The sequence below is a fragment of the Galleria mellonella genome, unplaced genomic scaffold, assembly GCF_026898425.1.
Source record: "Galleria mellonella isolate WM207_F2 unplaced genomic scaffold, CSIRO_AGI_GalMel_v1 utg352, whole genome shotgun sequence".
In the NCBI taxonomy this organism is placed as follows: domain Eukaryota; kingdom Metazoa; phylum Arthropoda; class Insecta; order Lepidoptera; family Pyralidae; genus Galleria; species Galleria mellonella.
The window spans coordinates 8191219-8208043 of record NW_026442084.1 but is presented as its reverse complement, the minus strand read 5'-3'; the positions used below and the strand labels follow the sequence as shown (position 1 = coordinate 8208043).

Below are 16825 nucleotides of genomic sequence, written 5' to 3'. Positions count from 1 at the left end.
GGGATGATAGGTGAGGATGAAGCAGGTCAGTTAGCCCATCGTGACGAATTCCATAAGAATTGTTCACGATGGTTTCCAGGGGGAACCACGTGGAGGTCGACCTGATAGGGCATATTGCTAGCAATGGAGCTATCAAACTCCATTGCTAACAATCCCTTTCTCCCCATAAAATTATATTATCATAATCCTCTTGACTCGGTTCAAAGACGGGCTATAAGAATTGTTGATCCCTAAATTCACAGGCGGTATCGAGCTCTAAGTCTAAGACGAGACTGCCTCCCTTTGTGTTCTCCGCTTGTATAACGGATTGTGTTCTGAGGAATTGTTTGAAATAATGTCCATAGCATCCTTTTATCACCGCACCGCTCACCATCGACAGGGAATTCATCCTTACATGTTTGAACCAAAATGGTCACGTACGGTGCGGTTTCAAAGGACCTTCTTCCAAGCTCTCTCACTCTCAGGCTGTGTAATGAGCTCTCTGCCGAGGTTTTTCCTAAAGAATACAGTATGGGGTTCTTCAAAAAGTGTATATTAAGGGCGAGGGATGGGCACTAGACTGCGATTGTCAACCCGCCTGCCAACCGTGCTAACTAGTGACAAACCCCCCAAAGGGGGAGACTTATGTTCAACAGTGGACAGTTGAAGGCTGATATGATGATGAAGGTTTCTTCAGATTTCTTGCGCACGTGACACCCCCTAGTGTTGCAGGCTACAGTGATTGTTTACCATCAGACGGGCTACATGTTTGTTTGCCATCTTTGTGGTATAAAAGAAATGTATGAATGGGCTACAGCCACAATGCGTGATGTAACATATGACTATATTGTTGTTCAGGTGTCGAAGCCCGCGGAGGCGTTCGGTTTCGAGCAGGCGTCCCGCGAATACACGCTGCAGCAGTTCGGCGAGATGGCCGACCAGTTCAAGTCGGACTATTTCAACATGCCCGTACACGTGAGTTTGTCAACTAACCATTTTCTATTTTTTTTTGTATTTTTTTATTTACCATTGATCTATTTATCATGTTTATAATATATATTTATGTAATAAATAGAAACAGAAACAGTATACTCTGTTATGTCCATGGTACTGCTCATGTGTATAGGCAACGGCTACCACTTTCCATCAGGTGGGCCGTCAGCTTGTTTGCCATTCTAAGTTGTATAAAAAAAAACAAGAAAATATTCATCATCAGGAGATATGTCATACCTTAATTAAATTTCATTTTTTTTATGCAACTTAGAAAGGCAATCAAGCTGTCTGCCTGCCTAATAACAAATGGCTACTGTCGCCTATAAACGTACAGATGTGTAATAATAAGTCTTGTCGTGTCCAGATGGTGCCGACGTCTACGGTGGAGAAGGAGTTCTGGCGCATCGTGTCGTCCATCGACGAGGACGTGACCGTCGAGTATGGTGCCGACCTGCACTCCATGGACCATGGTTCCGGTACGGGATTATCTATACTTTGTGCATTATAGTATGGAGTGGGTCATATGCTAGTAAAGTTGCAGAAAATATTATTAAAATATGGCTCCCTGGTCGCTGAAAGCATGAAGGAACTTTACTAAAAATAATTACGTATTTAAAAAAAGAGTTAATTAATTAAATCAATTATTTTATATTATAATTATATCATTTTAGGGTTTCCAACAAAAGCGAGCGCTCACTTGTATCCTGGGGAGCAACAGTATGTGGAGTCGAGCTGGAATCTAAACAACTTACCAGTGCTCGAGGGTTCCGTACTAGGACATATCAATGCTGACATATCAGGAATGAAGGTATGTGATAATAAATGCCATACAATTACACCAATGGTTTCCAGAGGGAACGTAGTTGAAGTTGACCTGGTAGAGTTTATTGCTAGCAATGGGGCAAATAAACCCCATTAGTAAGAATTCCTTTCCCCCAGACTTCAAGGTAGGATACCCTGTATCATGAGGGATTATCTATCAGATAATATGAAATTTAAAGAAATAAGACTTCATCTTTGATAGAATTAGCATGAGACCAATTCCATATTGGTATATAACTGTAATCCTTTAATAATTGGACCCATACACTTAAAAATGGATGATATCTAACAATGTCTATATATTCTAGATACAATATTATAATCAATATATACATACAGTATCTATAATATGGATCAACGCCCAATAACAGATTGAATAGCAATTATCGAAGTGAAGAAGCTGGTCAAAATATATATCCGACATGTATAGACAATATCGAAACGAGTGATACACTTTTCTGCCATCATCAATGTCCAATGACACCCAATATATAGATATCGGAACAGTATATACTTATAACTTACCATAATCATGGTAAAATCTCGTCAGTATTACTTATTTAGTGTTGGTGGTGTTCTCAGATCCCTTGGCTGTATGTGGGCATGTGCTTCGCGACCTTCTGCTGGCACAACGAGGACCACTGGAGCTACTCCATCAACTACATGCACTGGGGCGAGCCCAAGACCTGGTCAGTGACATTTTACATATATTTTTTTTAGTGACAGTGATTGCATATATTTTTTTTGTAAACTTTTATTTGAAAAAAAAAAAAGCAACGTCTGTGTTTTTTGCTCGTTCTTCTCAGCTGAAATTGCATTTCGAACTGGAATGTAGATTAAAAAAAATGACTATTTAAAAATACTTATTACGGAGTTTACTTGAATATTTTTTTTTATTTATTTATTTTTATCTTTTTTTTTCGTATTACGTGCATGTTTAGCTTTGAATTATGCCCAGAAGAGATTCACGCACTCAGCAACAAGGCCGCCCATTGTTTTCTCAATGTAATCTTTTCTTGTTTACATTTATAATAAGTTTACTTTAGCTTAGAAACAATAAAGAATATCTATTTATTTACTTATGTTATCCTTGTATTCTGGTAGTAAAAGTTATTTATAATAAATAAATACAACAAAATGTAATAGTTTATTCAACAAACATTGTTACACTTGCTTACAAACAAGATTCATACAGAGTAAATAACACGTATATATCGTCATAGTCATAGAATACTGCAGGATCTGACGAATGTTACATATATAGATCCGTCAGTATTACGACGACTATGACGATATTAGGCAAAGGCATTACCAGAGGGAGACTTTGTACAAAAGTCGATTGCTTGGGTACTTCTGTCCTATTCGTGTTTCTACCGTGAAACAGCTGTGTTTGCATGACCGTGTTTCGGTTAGAAGTGTGGGATATGGCGTGAATTTACTGGGTACAGAGGAATGACACCTGAGTGCTCAGGAATGGCAACGCATGAGGGGTATCATGGGCGAAACAGTATACTCTGTTATGTCCACGGTACTGCTCATGTCTATAGGCGACGGTTACCACTTTCCATCAGGTGGACCGTTAGCTTGTTTGCCATTCTAAGTTGTATAAAAAATAAAAAAAAAAATAAAAAAGTCATTACACAATATTTGCCGAAAGCCAAAGAGCTACAGCGCTGATTTTCAGCAGGAGTCCATGCAATTTTTTTAGTGTCGGCTTGATTCGTACTCATGGCTGTCAGACCCCATTACTAACGATCCCTTCTTCCCCAAGTGGAGGCAGTATATCTTTAAATTATGGTGTGGTTAGAGTATGTAAAGAGTGTATATTAATTTTTTGAACTGGTATAATTACTCTGTATATAACTTTGGTTTACTCCGGCAATAATATGCGGAACGCTAATTGAAAATAATACTGCGCTTGCGCTTGTTGTGACGCTGGATGACGTGTCTCCCACCGGCGGCGCCACCGCCCCCCGCAACCTCCGCAGACAGGCTTGAGCAGGCGTTGTCGTCAAATTCTTGCAATCGAATTTTTATTTTTCCAACTTGATGCCCAGGTATGGTGTTCCGAGTTCGAAAGCGGAGCAGTTCGAGGCAGCGATGAAGGCGGAAGCGCCGGAGCTGTTCCAATTGCAGCCCGACCTGCTGCACCAGCTCGTCACCATCATGAACCCCAATGTGCTGATGAAGGCAGGGGTACCGGTATATAGGTAAGTCCAGTATCATATATTAACCGTTAACTGACCACTGATGAACATAGGACTCCCCACCACTATCCCCAGTCCAGTATCCCCTATCTGAGAGGTGGGAGATGTTTAATGGAGGATATTGTAATGATGACCCTGCCTCCGCTATTGGTATATACTGACGGGGCACCAGTGAGGGATGAGCGATGAGGATGAAAAGGCAGGTCAGTTAGCCCGTCGTGAAGAATTCAACGATTTTTTTTTATACCACTGAGGTGGCAAACAAGCATATGGCCCACCTGATAATAAGTGGTTACCGTAGCCTATGAACACCTGCAATACCAGAGACATTACGCGTGCGTTGCCGACCCTGAAGAAAACTCTTTACCCCCTTTCGAAGAACCCAATTCTGTAGTCTCTTGGGAAAACCTCGGCAGGGAGCTCATTCCACAACCTGAGTGTTCGTGGTAGGAAACATCTCTGAAACCGCGCAGTACGCGATCATTGAGGCTGTAGGACATGAGTATGAACTCCCTGTTGATGGCGAGCCGTACGATAGTAGAAAGTGGCTGTGGGCATCATATTGAACAATTCCTCTGAGCACAAGCCATTGTACAGGCGGTAGAACACGCAGAGTGAGGTAAAATCTCTCCTAAGACTTAAGGGTTCGATACCGCTTGTGAGCTCGGGATCATCGACAATTCTCATAGCTCGTCGTTGCAACGAGTCGAAAGGTTGAACGATAAATTAGTCACAAGTTTCCAAGGGGAACCGCGTGGAGGTCTACCTGATAAGGTGTATTGATAGCAATGGGGACTAACCTCCTCATTGATAACAAGTCTAGTATGCGGTCCCTGAAATATTGAATTACTGAGATAACGATATTTTTTTTCTTAAAATTTAATTTCTCTGTCTATGCAGTATTTATGGTATCATTGCGTCTGTCACATGAGAATTAATTACTTTAATTATACCTACAATATTATTATAAATGTACCAGTGTTTGTGTCAGTGCCTTTATATAAATAGATTGTAGTAAAACCACGAATAATGCACCGCGAACTACAGTTTATTAGTTGTTTGTAAGAGATAAGCCGTTATGACAATGATAATGATTTTGATTAGCTAATTATAATCTATGTCAATGGAACTTAACGTATAGAGTAATTGTAAACTGCAAACCGCCGTGTTGTCCCGGCGTAGAATAGACCACCCCTCTTTTTCCTCCGCCCTCCCTTATTCCCGTAAGAGGCGAAAAAGGGAGGGCGGGGGATGGTAAGCAGCATCCCTTTTAAAACATCTCCAAAGCCTAACTGCGGTTGCTAATCCGCCTGTGAAGCGTGGCAACTACTGGTAAAACCCCCCAAGGGGGAGGGGAGGCTTATGTTCAGCAGTGGACAGTTAAAGGCTGATATTGATGATAATGATGACTTCCTACTTTGTAACTTTTGCTAAAATTGAAACTTGAAACTGCAAGCACAGTTTAGCAACAGTATTAATTAATAAAGTTTATATTTCAATTGTTTAGAACTGACCAGCACGCCGGCGAGTTTGTGATCACGTTCCCGAGGGCCTACCACGCCGGCTTCAACCAGGGATATAATTTTGCTGAGGCTGTCAACTTCACCCCAGCCGATTGGGTGAGTGCATTGTAAAATTTTTTAATACTTTAGAAAAGTAAAAATAAACTATCAAGTAATAGTTGCTTCTATAGAAATACATAATTGAAAATGAATAAAAAATGTATTTACTACAGACCTAGAGAATAGACTGAGTAACAAAATGAGATAAAACAATTGTAAAGCCAAGATTTGACAATCTGTCTCTGCAAGTGTGTGTGTGTGTGTGTGGTTCTTGATATTGGAAAGGGTAGTAAAATAAAGATATAGTAGGCATGGGTAATATGAATATCGATCCGATACCTATATATTGGATTTCTCTGGACATTGAAGGCAGAAAACAGATCAACACCTATTCCTATATCGCTCGAATATTTATTTTCGAATATGTTAAGTCTGTTATTCAATATTATTTAAATAACAGGCTATATTATAATTAAAATATATAGATGTCTGTCCCATTCGTGTTTCAACCGTGAAGCAGTTGTGTTTGCGTGACTGTGTTTCGGTTTGAAGGGTGGGATATGGCGTGAATTTACTGGGTAAAGAGGAATAACATCTAAGTCCTCAGGAATGGCAACGCATGGGGGGTATCATGGGCGTAACAGTGTACTCTGTTATGTCCATGGTACTGCTCACGTCTATAGGCGACGGTTACCGCTTTCCATCAGGTGGACCGTCAGCTTGTTTGTCATTCTAAGTTCTATAAAAACAAAAAATGTTATATACTATCCACCCTTATTGTATAGGTATTTTATAGGGGCGAGGGGGACTTTTCATATTCTTCTCGATGTATGTATGGTATTTATTTACATTCTTATGGAACTAGTAGGTAGATAGTCTCTAAGGAGAATCGTTTACAATTATTTAGCAATTAATTAATTTCTATTTGCACAGCTGAAGATGGGCCGCGAGTGCATCGGGCATTACTCGACGCTGCGGCGGTACTGCGTGTTCTCGCACGACGAGCTGGTGTGTAAAATGGCGCTGGAGGCGGACACGCTGAGCGTGAGCGTGGCGCTGGCCGCCTACCGCGACATGCGCACCATGCTGCACGACGAGCGCAAGCTGCGCAAGAGCCTGCTGGACTGGGTGCGTGCTGCCTGCCGGACTCACCTTCGCCTTTACATTTACATGATCTTGACAGTGCATTTATGTTAAACTGCACGGTCGTAAGTCGTGGACGTGACTCTGAGCCGTCCTTGATCTACCAGACGTTCAACGCTGGTCTCGCGCTGGACGTTTTTCACTAACAAACGTAGCCGAGTAATCGTAAATACTGTTCAGCAGGTCTATTTTTGAATCTAAAATATCAGTCCAATCTATGGCCAATGACAATTTTGTACTGCACTCATGAAATAACGGTTAGGAATTAGGTTATAATTGGGATCCGTATACAATAGTTTGCTTTGACAACTTGTACTAATGTGCGTCTATCAGAACAATATGGAATCATTTAGTCGCTAGTGTTGCAATTCGAGAGTTAGAAATGTCATAATTTTAATATTAAACTATTAGAATTTATTTCAAGAGTAACCCCACAAACACTTTCATCCACCGTGATTGATGGACGCATCTGATGATGTTTATAGTTTTTTTTTGTTTTTTTTTTATGAACTTAAAATGGCAAACAAGCTGACGGCCCACCTGATGAAAGTGGTAATCGTCGCCTATAGACATGAGCAGTACCATGGACATAACAGAGTATACTGTTTCGCCCATTATATTCACTATGTGTTGCCATTTATGAGAAGTCTGGTGTTATTCCTCTTTACCCTGTAAACTCTGTTATTTTCATATACATATGTACCCTTATATTTGGCCAATTTGGAGGTCTTTTTTTAAATGGGTGATAATGTACTGGTAACCCTACGTGCACGTATCGGTATATAGGGATGATAGGCAAATGCTGATGTGATGGGTGCGACTAGACACTTCTAGTGAGTGGATGCGAGGTTGAGTGGTGAATGTGCGCAGGGCGTGACGGAGGCGGAGCGCGAGGCGTTCGAGCTGCTGCCGGACGACGAGCGGCAGTGCCAGGTGTGCAACACGACGTGCTTCCTGTCGTGCGTGTCGTGCGCGTGCTCGCCGCGCGTCGCCTGCCTGCGCCACTACGCGCTGCTGTGTCGCTGCCCGCCCGCCGCACACCGCCTCAGGTAGCGCCTGCGCGACCACCACCACCCGCAACACTGACGGCATTGCACGTGCGCTGCCGCCCTTTTAAAAAGAATATCTCTTGAAGGTTATGTTGTCGTATCGGTTCAGAAAGGGTTGCCATTTGGAAAATATTTTTACTTATTTCTTTTATTTACTAAGCTGAGTAGAATAAATAAAGTATACAGAATGTTGCTTATAGAGAGGTTGCTTATATAGAGTGTTCACTGTATATGCATGACAGAGGAATTATTTCATGACGAAAAATATTTTAAATTTTTGGAGGGGAATAAGGGAAAATTATTGGAGATTGACTTTTACATGTTAAATGATCGTGCCCATTGGACCATGTTATTCCTAATTATAATTGGCATTGATCAATATTTCGCGCTGTGATCTTTGCGAATATTGATCGGGTATTGATCATTGATGAGTGGCGGTCCTCCACCGTGCGTTTTTCAAGGCATTTTCTTCCATGTACAACTACTCTTTGGAATTATCTTCTAGCAATATTTATGAACTACTACGACATCGCAATTTTCGAGAAAATAGCATATTCCTTTTAAAAAGGTCGACAGCATACCTGCAACGGCTGTGTGATCATCGATAGCGGTATTCATTTACCATTAAGTGAGCCGCAAGCTCTTTTGCCCTCTGTGTTATAAAAAACATTAATATATAGTCTAAAGTTAATGAACATACGGATAAAAAAAGAACATGTTTAAATTATCTCGTTTTTTAACATTTATTCACTGGCAGCAGTATATTTAATTATATTTTGATGTAATCAGATAATTTATTGCAATGATCAAGAATCAATTAATAAAACATTCTAGATATCGTTACACGTTGGACGAACTGCCAGCCATGCTGGAGAAACTGAAGAAGAAGTCGGACGAGTTCCGCGAGTGGGCGGAGGCTGTCCAGAACGCTTTGGACCCCGACACGCCCAAGACCTGTGATTTGGACGGTCTCAGAGCGTATTTGAAACGAGCACACGATTTGAAGGTAATGTACTATTTTCTTTTCCAAATAAGAGTAAGTGTTTTAGCATGAATTGTTTGTTATTTACAAGTAATATAATATTAGAAAAAAAAGCGTATTATGAGTATGTTCTGTAAAATAAAATAATTATGAATACAAGCTCCAATATGTGTCTATATTTACACATTTCGTTGCCAGAAAATTTTGGTCGAGTTACTGGCAAGATCTGTTTAATCACACACCATTTTATGTTCTAAATTAAAAAATTAAGTATATAATAAATTTCGTCCTACATCGGTTCATTGTTTTTAAAAAGTTACTATTCTTTTTTTTTTATTAGTGTAAATAACTAAGACGTTTATTTTGATATGCGTCGGGAAGTTGAGCGTGATTAAGTTGGTGTTTACGTGTGCGTGCAGATGCACAAGACGGAGCTGGTGCGCGCGCTGGAGACGGGCATCGAGGACGCGGAGAAGTGCGCGTCCGTGATCGCGCAGCTCGACCTCAACAAGATGCGCACGCGCACGCGCCACCACGACCCCAAGTACCGCCTCACGCTGCACGAGCTCACGCTCTTCGCCGCCGAGATCGACGGGCTCGCCTGCGTGCTGCCGGAGGGTACGCATGCGCACGCGCACAACCATACGCGCACACGCACACGTGCACACGTATAATGCCAACAAGGCGCCAAATATGACTAGTCTTTGAAATGCGATTTCTTATTTAGAACAAAATATGATTGAAGATTGCTTTCTTATAAAAAGAAACGCGTCTTTTTTTTAAACAAGGAAAGGACATGTTTATTATCTACTCTTTTGAATGAGAAAATAAGTTACAAAATTATGAAACAATGCGAGCCGCGTAATTTACGTGGTTAATTCTTATATACTGTATGGTGTGAATTTACTGGGTACAGAGGAATAACACCTGAGTCCTCAGGAATGGCAACGCATGGAAGGTATCATAGGCGAAACAGTCTGTTATATACATGGTACTGCTCATGTCTATAGGCGACAGTGGGCCGTCAGCTTGTTTGCCATCATAAGTTGTATAAAAAAAAATGAGAATGTGTAAAACAAAATTTGAAAATTATGTTACATTTATATATACAGTGAACACTCTTTATAAAAGCAACTCATTTGAACCAATTTCAATAAAGAAAGTTCTTTATTGGTAAAAGTTGCTTATAGGAAAAAAATAAGTATAAAAATACCGTCTGGAAAATATTTTTACTTATTTCTTTTACTAACTAAGCTGAGTAGAGTAAATAAAATATAAAGAATGTTGCTTATAGAAGAGGTTGCTTATATAGAGCGTTCACTGTATTTAGTTGTAACAATATGTTTTAAATATATAAAATTGTTACCAGGTTCAGCGGTAAAAGAGGTACTACGACAAACATCAGAGTTCGAGAGTCGAGCCACGGATCTCCTCAACCAAGACTTGGAAAAGACTGATCTGCTTACATGAGGGAATATATATATATATATATATATATATATATATATATATATATATATATATATATATATATATATATATATATATATATAATCTGCAGCACTAATGTCATATCTATTTAGAATTATTTTTCTATCGTAATTTGAATAGCAAATGAGCTGACGACTCACTTGATGTAAAACCGTCGTCTATAGACAATAACAGCATCATGGATATCATGGAGGTGCCCATGTTACCTCTCATGCATGCATGCATGTACTAGAGGGAGTTTGGATTTGGACAAAAGTCGTCTGCTTAGGTATCTCTGTCCAATTCGTATTTCTAGCGTGAAGCAGCTGTTTGTATAGCTGTGTTTTCGTTTGAAAGGTGGGATATGGCAGTGAATTTACAGGGTACAGAGGTATAACATCTTAGTTCTCAGGAATGGCAACGCATGGTATAGGGGTATCATAGGCGAAACAGTGTACTCTTTTATGTCCATGGTACTGTTAATGTCTATAGGTGACGGTTATCACTTTCCATTAAGTGAATCGTCAGTTTGCCATTTTAAGTTGCATAAAAAAACCTGTCCAGGTGGTGGAGCTGGGCTCGCAGCTGTGCATCGTACTGCCGCAGCTGCCGGCGCTGCAGGCGCGGTTACAGCAGGTTAAGTTTCTCGAGGAGGTGCGCTCCTACCGCGAGGATTGTTCCACGCTCACGCCCGAAGTCATCGACCGCCTGCTGCAGGAGGCCGCCTCCGTGGTTCCACACCACAGGGTCGAGACCGAGCGCGCCATGCTCTACAAGCTCAAAGGTCAGGACTGGTAGAGAGGAGATGGCATGGAGGAGATGGAGACCGGGCGGGAGAGTATGAGAGAAAGAGATAGAAAGAGAATGTGCTATATTTGAGAATGTTTCAAATTGTATAACTGTGCTAATTGTTTTGTATTGCAATTGTTGCCAATTACGAATCGTATCTCACAGGACATAGGCTACTGAAGTGGATCGTTAAATGTATTTTTTTTTATGTGTGAAAATGGTATGGTAACTCCGCCTGCGCTAACGGGATACGCTGGCGGAGCACCAGTGAAGGTTGGTAGATGAGAATGAAAACAGGTCCGTCATGATAAATTCATCAGGAATCAACCATGATAGATTCCAGGGGGGATCGCGATGAGGTCGACTTGGTTGGGTATATTGCTAGCAATGGGATTCTCAGTCTCCATTACTCACAATCCTTTTCCGTCCTCGTAATATCAATTTTTTTTTAAATGGATGATAATGGAATGGTAACCTCACTCACGCTATGGGTATACACCAGCGAGGAACCAGTGAAGGATGATTGGTGAGGATGAAGTAGAACAAGAATTGTTCACGATGGTTTCCAGGGGGAATCACGTGGAGGTCGACCTAATGGGGTATATTTCTAGCAATGGGACTAGTAGTCCGCTTTACTAACAACCCCCCCCCCCCTCCCCCCAGGCATACCGTTTATATATTAATGGGCTACAGCTACTAATTATGTGCTGCGGCGTTTCTTTCTCATTGTAACAAATTCTGCAAACACTGTGCTGGGCATATTGCTAGCAATCTGCCGTCTTTCAAACTTCATTGTTAACAAATCCTTTCCCTCTGTAGTATTGATATAATGGGTATGTGTTGGTGTAACAGGCCAAGTGGAGGAGTGGGAGAGCCGCGCGCGCGCGGTGCTGGTGGAGGCGGGCGGTGCTGGTGCCGGTGCTGGCGCCGGTGCTGGTGGCGGCGGGGAGGGCGCGGCGCAGTACAGCACGCTGGGCGAGCTGGCGGCGCTGCTGGCGGCGGCCGACGACGTGGACGCCGCGCTGCCCTCGCGCCACGCCCTCGCCGCCGCCGTCAGCCACGCGCGCGACTGGCTCGCCAAGGTAACTAAACCTTCATATGTGTCGCACTCACTTTACACCGTACACACAACACCTGAGTCTCACAAATGGTAACGCATGGCCGAAACAGTATACTCTGTTATGTCCATAGTACTGCTCATGTTTATAGGCGACGGTTACCACTTTCCATCAGGTGAGCCGTCATCTTGTTTGCCATTCTAAGTTGTATAAAAGAAAATTTACATATAACATTTCAGCTGATAACTATCAACAGCTGAAAATAAGCATTTCCTATAAGGGAAGTATTGTTAGTTGCCAGACTTAGCAAATAAGCTGGCAACCGAATCTAGGCTTTTAGAAATGTTTTAAGAGGACCTGCCCCTCTACTATTACATTCCTTTAGTCGTTTTTTACGACACTCACAGGAAAGAAAGGGGTGGCCCATTCTGTACCGGGACCACACGTACAATCGAAATAAATGTACATTTTCAAATAATGTATGAATATATTGCTTTCCAGGTGGAAGAGATGCAGTCCAAAGACTTATACCCCTATATGCATAGTGTGGAAGTGTTAGTGAAGCGAAGTCAATCTATTCCATTGAATTTATACGAGAAAGATCAACTCGCGGCTGCGTTGATGTCTGCAAAGGAATGGAAAAGAGGAGCCGCTGAAATGTTCCTAAAAAAGGTATGTGTTATATACTTGTTATCGATTTTAGATAATTTTTGGTCCTTCGAGTCCAACTATTAATTAATGCGTAAAATAAAATTACTTTTTTTTTATTTTCCTTAAACAAAGACAATATAACTATGACCCCATGCTAGGCAAAGTACTGGGTAGGAAATAAGTTCAACAAAAGTATATAGAAAAAAAATTGCTTTTTCTACAGCTTTATCTATGTGAGTCAGTACATCGAGTATTCTATATCTTTAGTTACGATGTGACCTATCTGTATTCCAAATTTTAATCAAATCCGTTTAGCTGTTTAAGCGTGACATCTTTACAAACTTTTATATTTGTAACATTACTAATGTACAAATTAGGTGGAATTGGAATAGCAATAGAAGGAGGGATCTTGAAGATTGATTCTTTAAAAAAAAATGTAAAAGTAGGACTATTATATTACAAAAGTTTTTGAAAGAGGATGATTGCGATTTTGTCCTTTATACCGCGGTGTTCGCGATCAGCAGTGAATCACAGTCGTAAATCAATATTGTTTGCTGGCAGAGCTGGCCGTACTCGCTGCTAGAAGCTCTATCGCCGCGGACGGAGAGCACGTGGACGCCGCGGCGGCGCGGGCGCGGCACGACCGGCGCGGCCGGCGCGGCCGGCGGCGAGCCCGCGCCGTCGTCGCTGGAGGCCGACCAGTTCCTGCGCAACTTCAGCGAGGACTCCACGCCCACCGAGATCGTCGCCGCCTTCAAGCAGGCCGAGCACCGCGAGCTCGCCGCCATCAAGGAGCTCAGGTACTTGTGTATAATCACAAATCATGTTAATATTGCTAGCATGAAAAGGGCACTGAGTCGCATTGGCTTCGAAAAATAAGAATTTTTGATATGAGATCAGCCTCCCTAAACAAGTAGGAAACAAATCGATTGATCTGTTTTCGTCAGTGTCAACTGTATGAACATGAGAAGAATGAAGATATTTTGCCTTATGATACTATTCTTAACTAGACAAATATATCGAATGTACGAATGAAGTCTTATCAGTTAAAGTAATTACTATGAGTTCAGTATGCTTTGTTTTTTTTACAAATTCATTAAAATAACTTCTTAATTGGCAAAGATTACTTTAGGAATCTCTGCACTTCAAAACGGAGTTCGACTGGCTAACATTAATTACAAATCTACAAGTATAACAGTCTAAAAGCTGAGTAGGAAAAAAAGAATTTACTTAATACTTTCCATTTGATTTCAGAGCACGGAACATGCGAAAGGAAGTCCGCGCGTCGCCTACGAGTGCGGCGAGCGGCGCGGCCGCAGCGGTCACGTTTTGCCTGTGCCAGAAGCGGCAGTACGGCGTCATGACGCAGTGTGAGCTCTGCAAGGACTGGTTTCACGGTTTGTACATCGCATCCATATAACAATATCCACTTGACTCTAAATTAACAAGACAAATTTTAGTGAATTATCCACCCAAAGCTACACTCTCCAATAGAAAGAAGCCTATGTTCAGCAACGCAGGGTTAATGGCTGATAATGATGTTAATAGCCAATAGTAAAGGAAGTCAGTTTTTTAATCTGGTTAAAAGGAACAAAGGAAGAATAGAATGATAGTTCTAGATCCGGCTCGAAGGCTCATTTTATATGGATATTGTGATTATTAGTGAAGACTATTCCTTAAATTGCTCTTGTAGTCGGGATATAGGTAGCCATCTACTTATGTTACCTAAAATGTTAGAGTTGCCTTTGTTGTAATTCTGTAGCATTATTCACTTAAAAAAATATTTTAATGAATGGAAATTTAATGAAAGATCTTGCTTATGCTATTGGTTTACTCTGATGACATTTCATCCATGCGAGGATAATGGTGGGTTCACTGTGATGAAAACATCAAGAATTACCTATGATAGATTCATGGATCGACAGGAATATGATGAGTTCATTATTAGCTATGGTGTTCTACCTGGTGCTCATTATTATTCCACTTTAAATTTTTTTTTTATACATCTTAGAATGGCAAACAAGCTGACGGCCCACTTGATGGAAAGTGGTAACTATGAACATAACAGAGTATACTGTTTTGCCCATGATACCCCCCATGCGTTGACACTCCTGAGGACTCGGGTGTTATTTCTCTGTACCCTGTAAATTCACGCCATATTCCACCCTTCCAAACCGAAACATAGCCATGCAAACACAACTGCTTCACGGTTGAAACACTAATAGGACAGAGGTGTCCAAGCAAACGACTTTTGTACAGTCTCCTTCCAGTATTTTTAAGTAGAGTGCAAACGTGAATAGCGATGGATTGTATGTGTAGCGTCGTGCATCGCGGCGGCCAAGGAGGAGCGTGAGGAGTCGCCCGAGCGTGAGCGGGAGCGGGTGGAACCGAAGTTCCTGTGCCCCGACTGCGTGCGCACCAAGCGGCCGCGGCTCGACCGCATCCTCGCACTACTGGTCACTCTCCTTTCTATTTACCGACAACTTACAATTATGTCATTTAATTTTTTTTTACATAGTCATTTTTTATGATTCGGAATGTAATCTCAGCTGAGAAAAGAGATGGGAAACTCATTTTTTTTGTAAAAAATGCATAGAATCAGTAGGATTATAATATGATGAGTTTAATTAATTTATTTATTAAATATTAAAATGTATTTCATTATATTTTATAAGAACACTTTCATAATGTTTATCGTTGGAAGCGCGTGTACAAATCACGCGCATCAGACATAGTGTATATGCGCAGTGCTTTTCTGATAACCGAGAGATATTAATCCGACGATTAATTAGTGGGGGGTGGGTGGCTGTAAAAAGGGGCAGATTAAAAAAGTTATTCGAGCGTGTCAGATATTTAGAGGAAATTTTAAGTGTTCTATTCATTTGACTGACGATTGGGATGCGATTAAAAATTATGATTATATATATATATATATATATATATATATATATATATATATATATATATATATATCATATTATATTATATATATTACATTGTATATCTATATATAAATATTTATTATAAGTATTATATGTACATTTCTTATGTATATATGATTATTTTAATGTGTTACTATAATTGTCACATATTTTTCACCACATCTGCCCCTTTATACACTTTCTGTTTTTACCTAATGGTTAGCTGGTAGAGAATGCCATATGGCACTAAGCTCGTCATTAAAAGTACAAGGTTTTATTGTACAATAAATAAATGAAGGTGTGGCACTGCGTGCGACAGGTGTGGCTGCAGAAGCTGCCGGTGCGGCTGGCGGAGGGCGAGGCGCTGCAGTGCGTGACGGAACGCGCCATGGCGTGGCAGGACGCCGCGCGCGCCGCGCTCGCCGCGCCCGCGCTCGCCTGCCTGCCCGGCACGCCCGACACGCCCGGCCCGCCCGACCCGCCGCCCGCGCACGCGCAGGTACACACACGCACGCACGCACACACGTACGCACGCACACACGCACAGGTACAGGCACGCACGCACACGCACACGCACACACACCAAGTGAATATTGCTAAAAACACTTACATTGACTCTTGACTACAACAGAACATCAGTGTTTTGCTCGTTTGACGGCAAAGCAATAAACTATAGCTGTGACCATTTTGTGTTACTGTGGCACACGCATGAAACAAGGAAATTGTTGTTTTATATATATTTTGCTTTTTTACTGTGTATGTTTGTATTGTGATTTGTGTGTTGTAAGTGTGCAAAGAAATTATCTATCTATCTACATTGATGATTAACTCTACGAATTGTACACTAGGCATGCAAGCTTGTATCGTGTAATTCAGAATTTTTAGTGATTTAGTCATAATGGTATATTAAGTGCTTGGCTGACATATAAAGACATAAAATTAAAGTTTACAATGCCCATGAATTGTTATATATCTCTATATAATAAATTAAAAATTCAAATTGGCAAACCAATTCGAAATAGGGGCTTGCCAATTTGAATGTTTGTTTCTTTGATACTTTATCAAATAAAGAGTAATTTCCTATAACTTAAATCCGTATTAGAATCCTTTAAAAAAAAGACTGATAGTGATTTTCTTTTGCAACACTATTTGAAGAAGTTTGAAAATTATTAACTTCTTTATACACTACAGTTCACAAT

The 16825-nt window shown here is 41.0% G+C and overlaps 1 protein-coding gene across 1 annotated transcript in view; it reads left to right on the top strand.

The window, feature by feature from the left end:
* LOC113514764 (lysine-specific demethylase lid-like) overlaps nt 1–16825 on the top strand; it is a 50212-nt gene that overhangs the window by 19029 nt on the left and 14358 nt on the right. Inside the window, exons 8-25 of the mRNA XM_052897165.1 lie at nt 838–954; nt 1337–1448; nt 1644–1780; nt 2377–2483; nt 3852–4004; nt 5509–5620; nt 6497–6691; nt 7577–7755; nt 8590–8761; nt 9157–9355; nt 10107–10194; nt 10744–10991; nt 11849–12078; nt 12556–12726; nt 13267–13505; nt 13960–14102; nt 15025–15161; nt 15946–16125. Of these exons, the coding sequence (XP_052753125.1) occupies nt 838–954; nt 1337–1448; nt 1644–1780; nt 2377–2483; nt 3852–4004; nt 5509–5620; nt 6497–6691; nt 7577–7755; nt 8590–8761; nt 9157–9355; nt 10107–10194; nt 10744–10991; nt 11849–12078; nt 12556–12726; nt 13267–13505; nt 13960–14102; nt 15025–15161; nt 15946–16125 (2919 nt within the window). The remainder of the gene's footprint in view (nt 1–837; nt 955–1336; nt 1449–1643; nt 1781–2376; nt 2484–3851; nt 4005–5508; nt 5621–6496; nt 6692–7576; nt 7756–8589; nt 8762–9156; nt 9356–10106; nt 10195–10743; nt 10992–11848; nt 12079–12555; nt 12727–13266; nt 13506–13959; nt 14103–15024; nt 15162–15945; nt 16126–16825) is intronic.